We start from the raw sequence: 13,944 nt of genomic DNA on the forward strand, positions 1-13,944 counted from the left end.
AAAAAAAAAAAAAGAAAACTGGTGGTGAGAAGTGGGCCAATGCTGTGTTAAGTCCAAACACGTGGTTTTTTGGCCTTCAGAAATGTTTGTGGCTGGACTGTGAAAGAGTCTGATACTTATGGCTAGAAAATCCCTAGCACACTGGAAGCAGAGTTTCATGGGCCATTCAGGTGGGTGGAAGACAAAAATGCAGAGAAAAACATGGAGGCAGGGCTGATGGAGATTTTGAAGTACAACAAAGATCCTCCAACAGGATTTGGGCTTAAGGTCATTTGTGTGATAATTTTGGCTAAAAATATGACCTCCTTCTGCCTCTATCCCGATAACTTGAATAAAACTAAATTTAAAGACAATGGACTTATTTGTTTGAGAGAGGTCTTCAAATAGGAGAGCACTGGGCTGATACTGCCAAAAGCTCCTGCTGTTGGCATGATAGAATATACTCTATCGTTTTGTTTTGTTTGAGACAAGGTTTCTCTGTATAGCCTTGGCTATCCTGGAACTCACTCTGTAGACCAGGCCGCTCTTGAACTCACAGAGATCTGCTTACCTCTGCCTCCCGAGTACTGGGATCAAAGGCTGCACCACATCCTGCTGGATTATAACTTAGAACTGTGAGACCAAATGAACCATTTATTCCCTAAGTCATCGGTTTTTCCAGTATTTTATCAGGGCAACAGGCAAAGTAACTAATACATCAAGATAAATCTAGGTGCTAAAACAATCCTTTCTGTAATTCTGAAAGTTGACAGGGAAAACATTTTCAGTATTCGCAAATTCATTAAGACTTCTAATCACGTGACGCGCACAGCACTGTTCTTGACTGCTCACTCCCAGCTGTGACATGCTCACCTCTGCTCATAACTATTTTTCTCTACCTAATTACTCCTGCTATGTTAAAACTCAGTTAAGCTGTCTCATTTTACATGGGTGACTCACCTAACAATCTGATGGGTCTAAAGTAAGGCAGTCGGATCAAAAATATTTAAATGACTGTTGATGGGAAGGAAGCTTGTACCCAAATGTCAACCTTGGTGACTACATGCTTTGAGCAGCCAGAACGGCACATGAGGAGAGAGAACAGGAGAGGAGAGGTGAGCGAAAGGCTAGGGAATGCTACCTGGTCACAGCCAACCAGGTGAACAGGCAGGATGGAGATAGTGACTTTCTAGTCTGGGCTGTGCCTGTCTTTCCCCTCCACCTCTCGTTCACCATAGTGTCTTGACAAGATGCCCAGAGGATGAGAAGACGGATGTAGATGGACTGAGATCTTGGGGACACCAGGACACAGTGAAAATGGGCTCAAGATGGCTACCATCAGAAGGACTCAAAAGCAGCGAGGGAGCTCACATTCAAATGGGTCATGAATACTACTTTCTCTGGAAAGAGTGAGTCAGGTTGTCTGCTGAAGATGACTGTGGGTCCTATTCTAGGTGGACAGTTTCCGAATCAATTTTTGTCTATGTATTTGCTTCCATCAGAGACAGGAATACATGCTTAAAAAACATACAACATAGCCAAGTGACTGCAGCACACACCCTTAATCTCAGCACTAGGAAAGCAGAGGCAGGCAGAGCTCTGTGAGTTCAAGAGGCTGCGCTACAGAGTGAGCTCCAGGACAGCCAGTGCTACCAGAGAAAACCTGTCTCGAAGAAAAAAAAATACACAAGCATCACAAATTATCCAAGAGAGAAACATGCACTAGTACCCCACAGGAAGCTCTTCCCAGCTCCAAGCACATACTTGGCATCACATACGACCACAATGGAAACTTTCTCCCCTGGAGGAATGAGGCCCCCAGGCTCAGACTCCTGTTTCTTTGATGTGTTTCCTTTTTTGCTACTTTCTTCTTCACAAGCACAATCATCTGGGGAATGACATTTAAACCAACAATTAGTGGATAAAGGGAACTTCTTCCTAACAATGTTCACTCACACACACACACACACACACACACACACACACACACACACACACACACACACTTTTGCAGGTGGCTAACAGAACAGGGAAGCAGGTGAAGAGGATGTACCCACAAGACCAGCCAGGACTAGGGAAAGGTCTCTGGAACTGGCCATCTCCTAAGGCACATGCTGGTCTGTGTCAAGCTATTTCCATTCCTCTCTCAGCCCCAAGACCGGAGGAGCACAAGTATCCAGATTAAAGAGTTCAGACAAGTGGGCCACAAGGCCAGCTCAATTCCTGGACCTTATGGAGCAGCAGCTGCACCATTTACCTGGAGAGTTTTCTGTGTTGTTCACCGGATTGCTCTCTGGGATCTCATCTGCTCTGTTTTCTCTGTGATGATTCAATGAATTAACATTTTCACCCTCAGGAACAGAAACAGCAGCCTCCCCTGAGCAGGTCTGTTCTCTGCCTTGTGCCTCAAATCTAAACTGTTGAGCTTTATCCCAGCCAGCCAGTCTGCAACTGACGAGGTCCTGAGAAATCTCTCCTTTATTCCTGGAAAAAAAGAAAAAGACCATGGACTGTCAGGACTTCAGAGCTGAGACATTCCAGTCAACTAAAACCACACAATTCAACACAGTGAAGGATGCTGCAAACATCTTCACCGTGTTTGAGGGACATTTTAGGGCAAAGTCTATGGAGAGGGTAATATAGTCTTGTTAGGCAGACCAGCCTTCAATTTGCAATAATTCTCCTGCCTCTACCTCCCCAGTGCTGGTGTTGTAGGCATGAGTCACCATACCGCCTTGAGGTGAATTTTTTTTAATATTCATTCATTCATTCATTCATTCATTCATTCATTCATTCATTCACTCATTCTAATACATGTGTGGGCATGTGTCTCAGGGTGTGCTTGCAGAAGTCAGAGAGTAACTCAAGGGAATCAGTTCTTTGTTTCTTCCTTTACATGGGTTTGGAGGCCTGAATTTAGGTTTCTTGGCCTGTACAGCAAGTGCCTTTACCCAGAGAGGCAACTCACTAGGCCAATGTGTGAGATTTTTATAGACTTTCAGAGGAAAAAAATAAAAGGCACCATACAGTTTCTACAGATACCTTAAATCACAGTTTAAAAGCAGCTTGTACCCCCTCCTTTTACCTGAATCTCCAGGGCATACTTACTCTATCCAGATCACCATAGCCTTGCTTTCTCCTTCCTTCAATGTTCCAAAGTTGGTAGTTCTTGTAACTTCAATATCACCTTTGTTTTTCAGTAAGAGGGCTCCATAGGGCTCTTGAGGGGCCTCAGCAACAGCGGCAGGGTCTCTAAAGAACACCCAACAGTGTCAAGGTGCTGAGCCTCCCTGCAGCATGGCTGCCTCTTCCTCACCTTCCTCCCACCTCCCTGGAGACCAACTGCCTGATAAGATGACAGAGGGGCCACTCAGGGAGTCCACAAGTCCCACAATTTCTAAAAGAGCATCACAAGTCCCTCAAAGACTAACAGCAAGGGGTGAATCAGGTGGCATCTGACCTATTCCCATAGAGGTTACAGTGCTGAGATTTCTGTTCTCCATTGCCTCAAAGCCTACAGTGGATGGATGTTGGAAGGAGAAGAGGAGGCACACAGGGCCTTGCATTCAGAGATCTCCACAACTTGTATGTGGAGTATTTTTCTTTGCTTTTAATTACAGGACTGCATACTTAGCACTGGTCCTGTAAGAGTAAGATGGAGATGAAAAATTCCCACTACTTAAACATTTCATTGTTCTTTTCTACACTTGCATTTGTCTAGAAGTACAACTAACACTGTGCTGCAACAGCCTGCAGTATGTGGCACAGTATGCTACTTGGTAGCCTACAGCAATACTTACATAACTGTACTCTATGATATATGCACAATCACTAAGCTGCCTGAGCAGTGACATATTTCTCAGAACATATATCCAGTATTAAGCAATAACTGACTGTATGTGAAAACAACTCAAGGGGAAGTTTTGCTCTTCAGAAAATAAGAAACTTCTTTCTTTTACAAAGAATCCTTTCTTCTTCTTGTCCACATGCTCTGTGATCCAAGCATGGAAATGGGCAGCATGCCCTGGCTCCCTAGGTCCACCAGCTTCCACTCCATGGTCAAGACAGACTGGGCATGTCATGGAGCAGAGCTGTCTCAGACACGGGGCTTGGTGCTAGATGTGGGGCAGAAAGGTAGACAAAGCACCTTCCCACGCAGAACTGGTGTTTTATGGAGGAGACAGGACCGTGAGTAGAAGAATGAAAGGCATCTAAGGGAGCCACTAGTGTTAGATATGCTGGTACATGCCCTTAGTCCCAGAAGTTGAGAGGCAAAGGGGGCACATCTTTCTGAGTTCAAGGCCAGCTTGGTCTATATAGGAAGCTCCAGGCCAACCAGGACCATATAGCAAGACATTGTCTAAAACAAACAATTTAACAACAACAAACTTCATATAAAAGTTGGACTAGATGTGTAGCTTAGTGGGCAGAGTGCTTACTTAACATACACAAAGCTCTGGGTTCACTCCCTAAAACTACACAAATGGTATGACTGTATATGCCTCTTTATTCCAGGTTTTAGGAGACAGAAGCAAGAGTATCAAAATTCAAGACCATCCTCAGCTACATAGTAAGTTTGCGGCTGTCTTAAGACCCTGTCAAATAAAACAGGTGAATAAAGAATAAAATTATAAAATGACAATAACTACTATATGATTTGAATATGATTTGTCTTTTACAAGACTCATGCTGAAATTTAATCTCTACTATGAAGAGGTGGGATGCTGCCCCTTCCCAAACAAAACAAAACAAAACAAAACAAAACAAAACAAAACAAAGCAACAAAGAGGTGGGTCCAGATAGTACTTCTGGGGACTGAGTCCCAGGGTTCTGCCCTCATGAACAGATTAAACTTTGAGTAATGGGTTATCTCCAATGGGTCCATTATATAAGCCAATTTAACTAGGGTTCTCTTAACATGTGATGTTTCGTGTTACCCCAGGACTCTGCTGACCAGAAGGCCATTTCTGGATCTGGGGTATAGCTCAGTGGTAGAGCATTTTGTCAGAGTGCACAAGGCCCTGGCATCAACCCTTAGCAGTGAGGCTGGGAGAGGTGGAGGGAGTCCCACCATTAGATGCAGCCCTTGATCATGGACCTGAGCAAAGAGTCAAAATAAACCTCATTCTCTTGTACCTGACCCAGTCTATGGTAATGTGTCATCAGCAACAGAAAATGGATGAAGACAATCACTACCAAAAGAATAAGGATTAAGGAATTCTTGGGGCTGAGTGTAGTGGGATACACCTAAAGGAGGCAGAACCAGGTGGATCTCTTGTGAGTGTAAGACCAGCCTGATATACATAGAGAATTCCAGGACAGCTAGAGCTACATAATAGAGACCCTGTCTAAAAAGCAAATAAAAGGAGACCCTTGGAATATTCTACCTTTAATCAACCACAAAAGAGAAGACTCTTTTAACCAGAAGTAAATACAGGGCCTGGAATGTCAACTATTCTGAGTTAATAAAATACAGCATACAAGCTCAAAACAGGAATACGTTCTGAGAAATGGGTCTTCAGGTAACTTTATGCTTGTGTCAATAACATACTATACTTGCAAAGACCTAAGCAGACCACAATCAATGTCACTATGTGATACAATCTTTAAGGAAAATTTTAAACCTAGCTTTCTCTTATCTCCTCTCTCTCTCTCTCTCTCTCTCTCTCTCTCTCTCTCTCTCTCTCTATCTCTATCTCTATCTCTATCTATCTCTCCTGTGTAATGCTATGGCTCACATGCAAGACAGAGGACAACTTGTGGGAGTCAGCTCTCTTCTAGTATGTTAGTTCTAGGGATTGAACTCAGGCCATTAGCCTTGGCAATGAGTACTTTTAACTGCTGAGTCACCTTGTCAGCCTGGTGGTATGATCTTATGGGACAAGCATCATATATACATAACCCATGAATGATTGAAATGTTAGACAGAACTTGACTACAACTCTTAAAAAATATAGTTAAAATTGGTCTTTTTATTTCCAAAGAAGAATGGTTTGGGTACCACCTCTTCACGGGGGTCATGCACAGTGCTCTCCAGATGTAGCATGACTGGCTGCTCTCCACCACCACAGCATTGACAATGTCGTGCCTCCTTGGTATGTACCCTTCCGGCAGCTTCAGAGAGTCCAGGCTGAAGAAGATGCTGTCCTCTATCACCCCATTCCTCCCACACAGGCTGGAAATGCAAACCTGCAAGTGCAGTGCTGAATATTGCTTCAAAGAGTCTATGCACAGGGGCACAGTTCTCAATACTTGTTTCTCTGACTCTGACTACCCCAGTCTGGTCTTGCAAAGCCAGTAAAGTCCAGTACAACATGGATGCTCAAGATCTTGGGAGCTTTCAGGCTAAAAAAAGAGATTTGTGGTGGTGGCTGACATCTTACCCCAACTGCTCTGTCATGGTCCAGTTCATGCATCCACCTCACCCCAATGCAAACTCAATGCTTCCACAACCCCTGTCATTCCCTAAATCACCAGCTGACAAGGAAGTCCAAGGCCCTCAATTTATCATGTGTATGCTTTGTCCTAGACACCTTTAACACATCCAGGTAAATGCTGTAAGTCAGTTAATTGTACAAGCATGCTGCTGCCTCTACTTCCCTTTAAAAATAGTTATTTTCTCTGTGTGGGTATTTGCCTGGATGTTTTTGCACCATGTGCATGCAGGGCCCTTGGACAGCAGAAGAGGGAGCGCACTAGATCCCATGGAACTGGAGTTCACAGACAGTTGTGAGCCACCAAGTGGGTGCTAGGCAAAAAACCTAGGTCCTCTGGAAGAACAGCCAGTGCTCTTAACCACTGAGCCATCTCTCCAGCCACACCTCTACTTCCTTAATGAAACACAGGCTAAGACTGAGCTTTATCTATGCAGGCTTACTACAGCATCAAGGAGAATCCCTGGCAGCAGTTGTGGCAGAAACTCACTCATCAGCACATTACCTTGTCCACTCGCTTGTACCGCAGTGGCTTCACGGAGATTGCCTCGCTGCTCCATGTCCCTGGTCTGATCCAGTACTCAGCCTCTACCCAGTCTCCCTTACATGGGCGGAAGCCTGAATGGCCAAAGAAAAAACCAGTAAAATTCAAATGTACAGTGCACTCTGAAGTTATGACACATTGAAATAATTTCTGGTCCATCTTCCCTCATCTCTCTGTCATGATCCAATCCATGTAACCCTCACCTGAAGCAATCCATGCTCTCACATTAGTTACATGGAGCAGAGTTTGGCTATCAACCATCCTCCAGTCTCCAAACAGTGGCTCTAACCTTCCTAATGCCACGGCACCTTAATACAATTCCTTATCTGTGGGTGACCCCCAACTACAACATTATCTCATGATTACTTCATAACTAATTTTGCTGCTTTATGAATCATAATGTAAACATCTGCTTGCGATCCCTGTGGAGTCACAACCAACAGGTTGAGAACGCTGCTCTAAGAGCACAGAGAACCCAGTGGTCAGTCTCAAGTTAGGCCTGTTAGCTCAGATCCTAACCCCATGAAATCTACTCTCTATATTTTGTCATATCAAAAGTATTTTTAACCCGGTGTGGTGGGGCACACCTTAAGTCACAACACACAGAAAGCAGAGGCAGGCATATCTCTGAGTTCAAGGCCAGCCTGGTCTACAGAGAGAGTTCTAAGCTAGCCAGGGCTTAGAAAAAAACAATAACAAAACCAAAACTAGAATAAAATCCCAAAGAACCTGGGCTGTGAAGACTGCATGCAAGATGACCTGTATTAAAATGCCAGAATCACATAAAATCTAGGTGTGGTAAAAAAGAGAGAGGGAGAGAGAGGGAGAGAGAGAGAGAGAGAATGAGAGGGGGCGGAGAATGTGAAGTCTTGGAATTAGGACCAAATTTCTAATCCTTAACATAATTCTGCTGTTTTATACTGTGTATTTATGAAACAGTGTCCTCAGCTTTGAGGACAACTCTGTAGAGTCAATTCTCTCCTTTCATCTATTCAAGATTCCAAGATTCTAGGGCTCATATTCAGCGTGCCAGGGTTGCATAATATACACCTTTACCCATTGAGCAACCTGACTAGCTTTGGGTACAGGCCTTAAAAGCAACAACCAAGACCTCAGGAATATCAGACACGAGAACAACTCAAGTAACATCTTTAACTAATGAGGAGGAATGTGAGCCAGGTGGACCTTGCTGGGCTGTGTCTGGTGCTAGAGTTCTGGAAAGCCCCTTAGTCTACTACTATTTGGACCCCATGCTTTGGGATCTTACCCAGGGGCCATCTGGCAATGTCTTTCACATTGTATTTCCTTTCAAGGATGTTATTTTGCTATAGTCACTGGGTTTTATCAATCATGATGTTAGTAGAAAATTCCACATTTCTGAGCACACCTCTCACCCTACAGAAGAACCTTTGCCTCACAGGACTTTTTCTGAGTTAGAAAATCCATATGTGTCTTTACCTCTCAGGTAAACCTTCTGTACCTCTAGTGAGCTAGAATAAGGTAGAAAAGACCAATTACTAGATGCTCATTTAGGGGTTTACTTAAAGCATTATTTTTACTGCCCATTTCTAAACTTGACCTCACTTGCTACCTTGAGCAGAATGACCCAGAGAAATTAGCTGAAACAATCAGTTGTTGCCCTTATCAACCAGCTGATTTGCCATATACACTTCTGTAAAATCATGACACCCTGCCCCCACACCTCCTACCTTGTGGTTTTAGATCTAAAATGAAAATATAAACTGGAGCCAATACTGAGGCCTTTCAGGAATTATCCTGGTTTCGATTCACTGGTGACATCACTCTTCTGACTGCCACTGGTGTCAGAGTGCTTATTCCAGAAAGATTCGCTCAACATAACCCATGGCTGCAGTGTGAAATACATCTCCCATCAAGGCTGTAGTGGGGATGGCTTCCAGTTGGCATGGCTGGGGGGTCTCAACAATCACAGACAACCTTCTTCAAAATCCTCAACAGCACCTGCCAATTTCATTTTGGGAACCACAGGTCCAGTGAGAGTGGCACCCAGGCTACAGGGCAGCTGATCTCTCATCTTTTGACACGTCAGTCTAGTGCTGATTTACAGCTCAAAAGCCTCGGTAACGGTTTCAGTTCCTTCCTGTTTGCAGTGTGCACACCTTTTGGCCTGAGGTCTCCAATGACTAGCACAGCATTCACGACTAGACAGCTGTTGTTTAGCATACACAGAATTAAACTAAGTGAATGACACGAGCAAATTATTTCTTTAGGTACAAAAGTAAAAATTTAGCTTGGCTAGAAACAAATATAACTAAAAATGGAAAATGAAAAAAAATGCAAGGTGATCCAAGTCTTACTGTAATGAATGCAAAGTATCTTAGAACTGTTCCTAACCACGTGTAATGGCTCAGACCTCTAGTCAGACCAAGCACTCAGGAGTCTTAGGCAGGAAAGGGAGATCACTGCAAGTTCTATCCTGGTCTACAATGTGAAACCCAGTTACAACAAACAAAAAGAAAAGAACATTTCTTAGACCAATACACTGTTATATTAGCAACAAACTTTTTTGTTTGTTTGGCTGTTTTTTTGGTTTTTCAAGACAGGTTTCTCTATAGCTTTGAAGCCTGTCCTGGAACTAGCTCTTGTAGACTACCCTTGAACTCACAGAGATCCGCCTGCCTCTGCCTCCCCAGTACATGCGCCACCACCTGGCACAGCATACTGTTCTTATATTAGTGACCAGTGAATGTGTTTGAGAGATAAATACAAAACAAGTAAAAGCAGAGTTTAAATCATGATCCCCCTAATCCAAAGTCTACCTAACATTCAATAACCCTTGTGTGAGGCCAACACCCGGCAGCCATTCCCAAACATGATTTTTTCAATAATACATGTAGTCAATTCAAGCTTAATACATAAAAATTACTAAAAGACAGAACATTTAATTTTAAATATGAAACAGAAATCCATCTAGCTACCTTCACACACACTCTCCAGAGAGAAGTATGTGGTCTGGCTGATGTAACCAGCACCTTCCAACATGGAAGTCACACAGCCAATCAGCACTCTGGGGCTGGAGTCTGACAACCCTTTGCTAGAGTTTTTGTTATCATCTTCCCATTTATCAGAGACAGCTTCCACCTGTAAGACAAATGAGTGATTACAGCATTATAAAGAAGAATAAGAAAAACAAATTACAGGCAGGACTGGGACGTGCAGGAACAGGTACAGTGGGTTCAGTGTCTGGGAAGATTTGCTTCCTGATTCACAGAAAGTGTTTCATGAAGGCACTTTTTAAAAAAAGAGTTAAAACAGACACCCAGATTAAGCTGGATGTGGTAGAGCATGGTTTTAATTCCAGCACTCAGGACACAGAGGCAGAGGAGTCTCTATTAGAGTCCTGCCTGGGCTATGTAGTAGTCTCAGGTCAACCAAGTCTACACAGTGAAACCGTCTCAAAAAAAATCAATAAAAAAAAGGGGGGAGGGGGAAGATTCGCCTGTAATTCTGGCCACCATGGGTTTCAGAATGAAACATACTTTTGGAGACAGCTGTATAGCAATTCCTTCTGAATAAACATAAAAATATTTAAGAAAACATTAGTAAAATGAATGTAATGGCATATTATAAGGAATATACACCACAAACAAATAGGGTTTATCCCAGAATGCAGAAGTAGTTAAACATTTAAAATTCAGTCAACATATCACATTGATAAGATGAAAAAAATTAAGTGAATATTTCCATTGATGTATAAAAATCACTTGATAAAATTCAAACCTTCTAGGACAGGGAAGAAAGGAAGGATGAGATCTAACATGGCCAAAGCATACGGCAAACCTGTATGAAAGTGTCTTGGGACTAAGAGATGGCTAAATAGTTAAGAACGCTGAGTGTTCTTTCAGGACCCAGGTTCAATTCCCAGAACCTACATAGCAATAACTGTATTTCATTTGTATTTTAATAAATAAAGCTTGCCTGAAGATCAGAGAGTAAAACAGTCGCACTGATCAACCTTCAGAGCAGGCAGTGGTGGCACACACCTTTAATCCTAGTAGACACACTAGTGTGCCACAGAAACTGCCAGTGGTGGTGCACGCCTTTAGTCCCAGCCCTAGAGAGAAATATAAGACTGGAGGAGACAGCTCTCACACAGTCTCGTTCTGAGATTCCTTTTCAGACTGAGATAGAGGTAAGAGCCAGTGGCTGGCTGTTTTGCTTTTCTGGCCTTCAGGCTGAACCCCAATTTCTGTCTCTGGGTTTCTATTAATCGTGTTACAAATAACCACCTGTAACGCCAGTTCCAGGGGATCTGACACCCTCTTCTGGCCTTGTCATGCACTGCACACACAAGGTAAACAGACATGTGCAGACAAAACATCCATACACATAATATTTTAAAAAAACCTCAAAAATTTTAATGTCTTTATAAAAGTTGTCACCATGCAAGGAATAGATGCCACAATAATTTTATATTTAAAATTTTCCAGGCTGGGAATAGTGGCACACACCTTTAATTCTAGCATTCAGGATGCAGAAGGAGGCAGATGTTTTGGAGTTCAAGGTCAATGTGGTCTACATAGCAAGTTCCAGGGCAGCCAAGTATACAAAGAGAAATTCTGTCTAAAAACAAAAGAAAAATCTCAGCAATCCTTTTGCAATACAAACAACGAAGCAGGAATAAAAAGGGAGCTTTTCCAGCACAGTAAAGGAACATAAATAAAGGAATATGCCTGCCATGGTTAGCGTCACCCAATGCTGGTGATGAAATGCTTTCCTCCACAGTCAGGAAACAGGTGAGGGTGTCCACTCTCCTCGTGTCTATTCAATACTGTACTCAAAGTCCTCACCAAAAACACTAGGTAAGAAAAAGAAACTAAAGGCTATATCCAAATTAAAAAATTAGTAAAATTATCTTTGTTCACAGATGCATGTATAAATTCCTGAAGATTTCACATTTTTTTAAAAAAAGCCCCCAAGCGATTAAAGCTATTAATGGAATTTACAAGGTACCAGGCAAACAATTTGTTTTGTTTCTATGTTCTTACAATAAAGAATACAAAATAGAAATTAAACTTCAAAAAGAAGCTGGACATGGTAGTGCATACCTTAATACCAGCATTTGGATGGCTAAGACAGAAGATTGTGAACTCAAGGCTAGCTTAGGCTATAAAAGAAGATTCCATTAAAAAAAAAAGAATACTTAGGAATCAACAGTCAAGGAGACAAATTAAGATGAAAAACTTAATCATGTAATTACACTAAATGGAACTATGTAACAAAATCAACAATAATATTGACAGCTAGTGGTTGAGAATTCCTGCATTGTTATCATCAGGTTCAGAGTGCAGATCCTAACAGTCATGTAAACAAGTTGATACAATGTTGCTAATTTAATATTAATTTGATCATTTTGTATCATTTAATCTATCGATTCTACTTCTAAGACTTTATACTATCAAAGAACTATTTTTATATAAAATAGGAAATTGCTGAATAAAAGCCACTGATCATTTTGATAGTCAAATGTTTTGTTGCTGTTCTGTCTTTGTTTGAGACAGGGTCTCACTAGGAAGCCTTGGCTGGCCTGGAGCTCACTGTGTAAACCAGGTTAGTTTAGAAGTCACAAAAATCTGCCTGCCTCTACTTTCCAAGTGCTAGGATGGCCGATCTTTATAATTTTAAACAATTATTTTTAAAACACTAGAGAAATTTTAAATAAAAATTAAAGAATAGGTGACACTGCATAAATTTATAGGAAAACTTTGCTTTCTGAATTACAAATTTCTATGTCTGAATTATTTGCCATTACCATCATTTGTGTTTTAAAACAGAAATCTCTATAAAAGGACAAAAGCTGTCCCTCCCAGGCACACTTCACCACGGCCTTCTTGGCTGGGCCATGTCTGAGAGTCACAGTGAAGGGTAACCGCTCCTAGCATGCTAAGACTCACCCTGATTGCTTTCAGTCCATTCGACACCTTGTTTTCTTCAACAACGGCAATAACCTCCTGCCCAACATTCAGAAGGACTTTGCTGGTCACAGCATCATTGGAAAAGTAGATCAGATCATCAATCATGCCATAATCACTGCAGTATCTTGTCACAACGCCCTGCACAGTTTTCAACCTGGTATCACCTGGGACAAGTGAGCAACGAGGTTACATTAGTAACAAAAGATAATCCCAGAGCCAGAGAGAATGGCTCAGTGGCTTAGTGCTCCCTGTTCTTCCAGAAGACCCCAGTTCAATGCCTAGCACCCACAGAGGCTGTGGTGGAGTGTTGTAACCATCTGTAGCCCCTGAGGATCTCATAACTTCTTCAGGCCTCTGTAGCTACCAAACACATACAGAGTTCTCTCTCTCTCTCTCTCTCTCTCTCTCTCACACACACACACACACACATACACATACACACACACAATTTTAAAAAGTCAAATCCTACTACAATTAAACTCCACAGAAAAAGGCAAAGTATGGGTATTCATGGGGACAGGAACTTATTGGCTGGATTTGAGAACTGGAGAAGCAGCCATTGAAGTACGTTTGAAAGAGTGATTTTGAAGACAGAATCCTAGGTTCTGAGGGGCGCAGGCAGTGAACAGGGTGGGGCGAGCTTTGACTCCAAACTCAGGCTGCCTGGCTTGACTCTAGCGCTTCTACCACGTGTAACCCCGACATGGCCCTTAACCCTTTACACATCAGCTACCACCTATGAAATGAAGTCAGTAGCTATCACTACATGACAGCGGTTGTATGATTAAACGGCAGATTTTATGCATAACGTGCAGACTTGTGAGTGGCTCGCACGGGCTAGGCGCCCTGTATATGATCAGGCATAGATGGGCATCTGAGGAGGCCTAGACATGCATTATCTGTTACCATCTCATCACCGTTTTAGACACAGCCTAAGAGGGTAAGACTGCAAACAGCACTGAGGGCACACAGAAGGGCATCTCCTCAAGGACCAAAATCAAAAACACCAATGATAGCCTTTGCTGGAGAGGGT

At 42.5% G+C, this 13,944-nt stretch overlaps 1 protein-coding gene across 1 annotated transcript in view; it reads right to left on the reverse strand.

Annotated features, from left to right (window-relative positions):
* The window catches only part of Mov10l1 (Mov10 like RISC complex RNA helicase 1), an 82,837-nt gene extending 69,821 nt beyond the window's left edge, over nucleotides 1-13,016 (reverse strand). Inside the window, exons 1-7 of the mRNA XM_013348818.2 lie at nucleotides 12,891-13,016; nucleotides 9,915-10,077; nucleotides 6,919-7,031; nucleotides 5,984-6,168; nucleotides 3,088-3,231; nucleotides 2,237-2,463; nucleotides 1,744-1,867 (exon numbers count right to left, since the gene is read on the reverse strand). Coding sequence (XP_013204272.1) covers nucleotides 1,744-1,867; nucleotides 2,237-2,463; nucleotides 3,088-3,231; nucleotides 5,984-6,168; nucleotides 6,919-7,031; nucleotides 9,915-10,077; nucleotides 12,891-13,016 — 1,082 coding nt within the window. The remainder of the gene's footprint in view (nucleotides 1-1,743; nucleotides 1,868-2,236; nucleotides 2,464-3,087; nucleotides 3,232-5,983; nucleotides 6,169-6,918; nucleotides 7,032-9,914; nucleotides 10,078-12,890) is intronic.
* Between the last annotated feature and the right edge of the window lie 928 nt (nucleotides 13,017-13,944).

Source organism: Microtus ochrogaster, chromosome 15, assembly GCF_000317375.1.
Source record: "Microtus ochrogaster isolate Prairie Vole_2 chromosome 15, MicOch1.0, whole genome shotgun sequence".
Classification (NCBI taxonomy): domain Eukaryota; kingdom Metazoa; phylum Chordata; class Mammalia; order Rodentia; family Cricetidae; genus Microtus; species Microtus ochrogaster.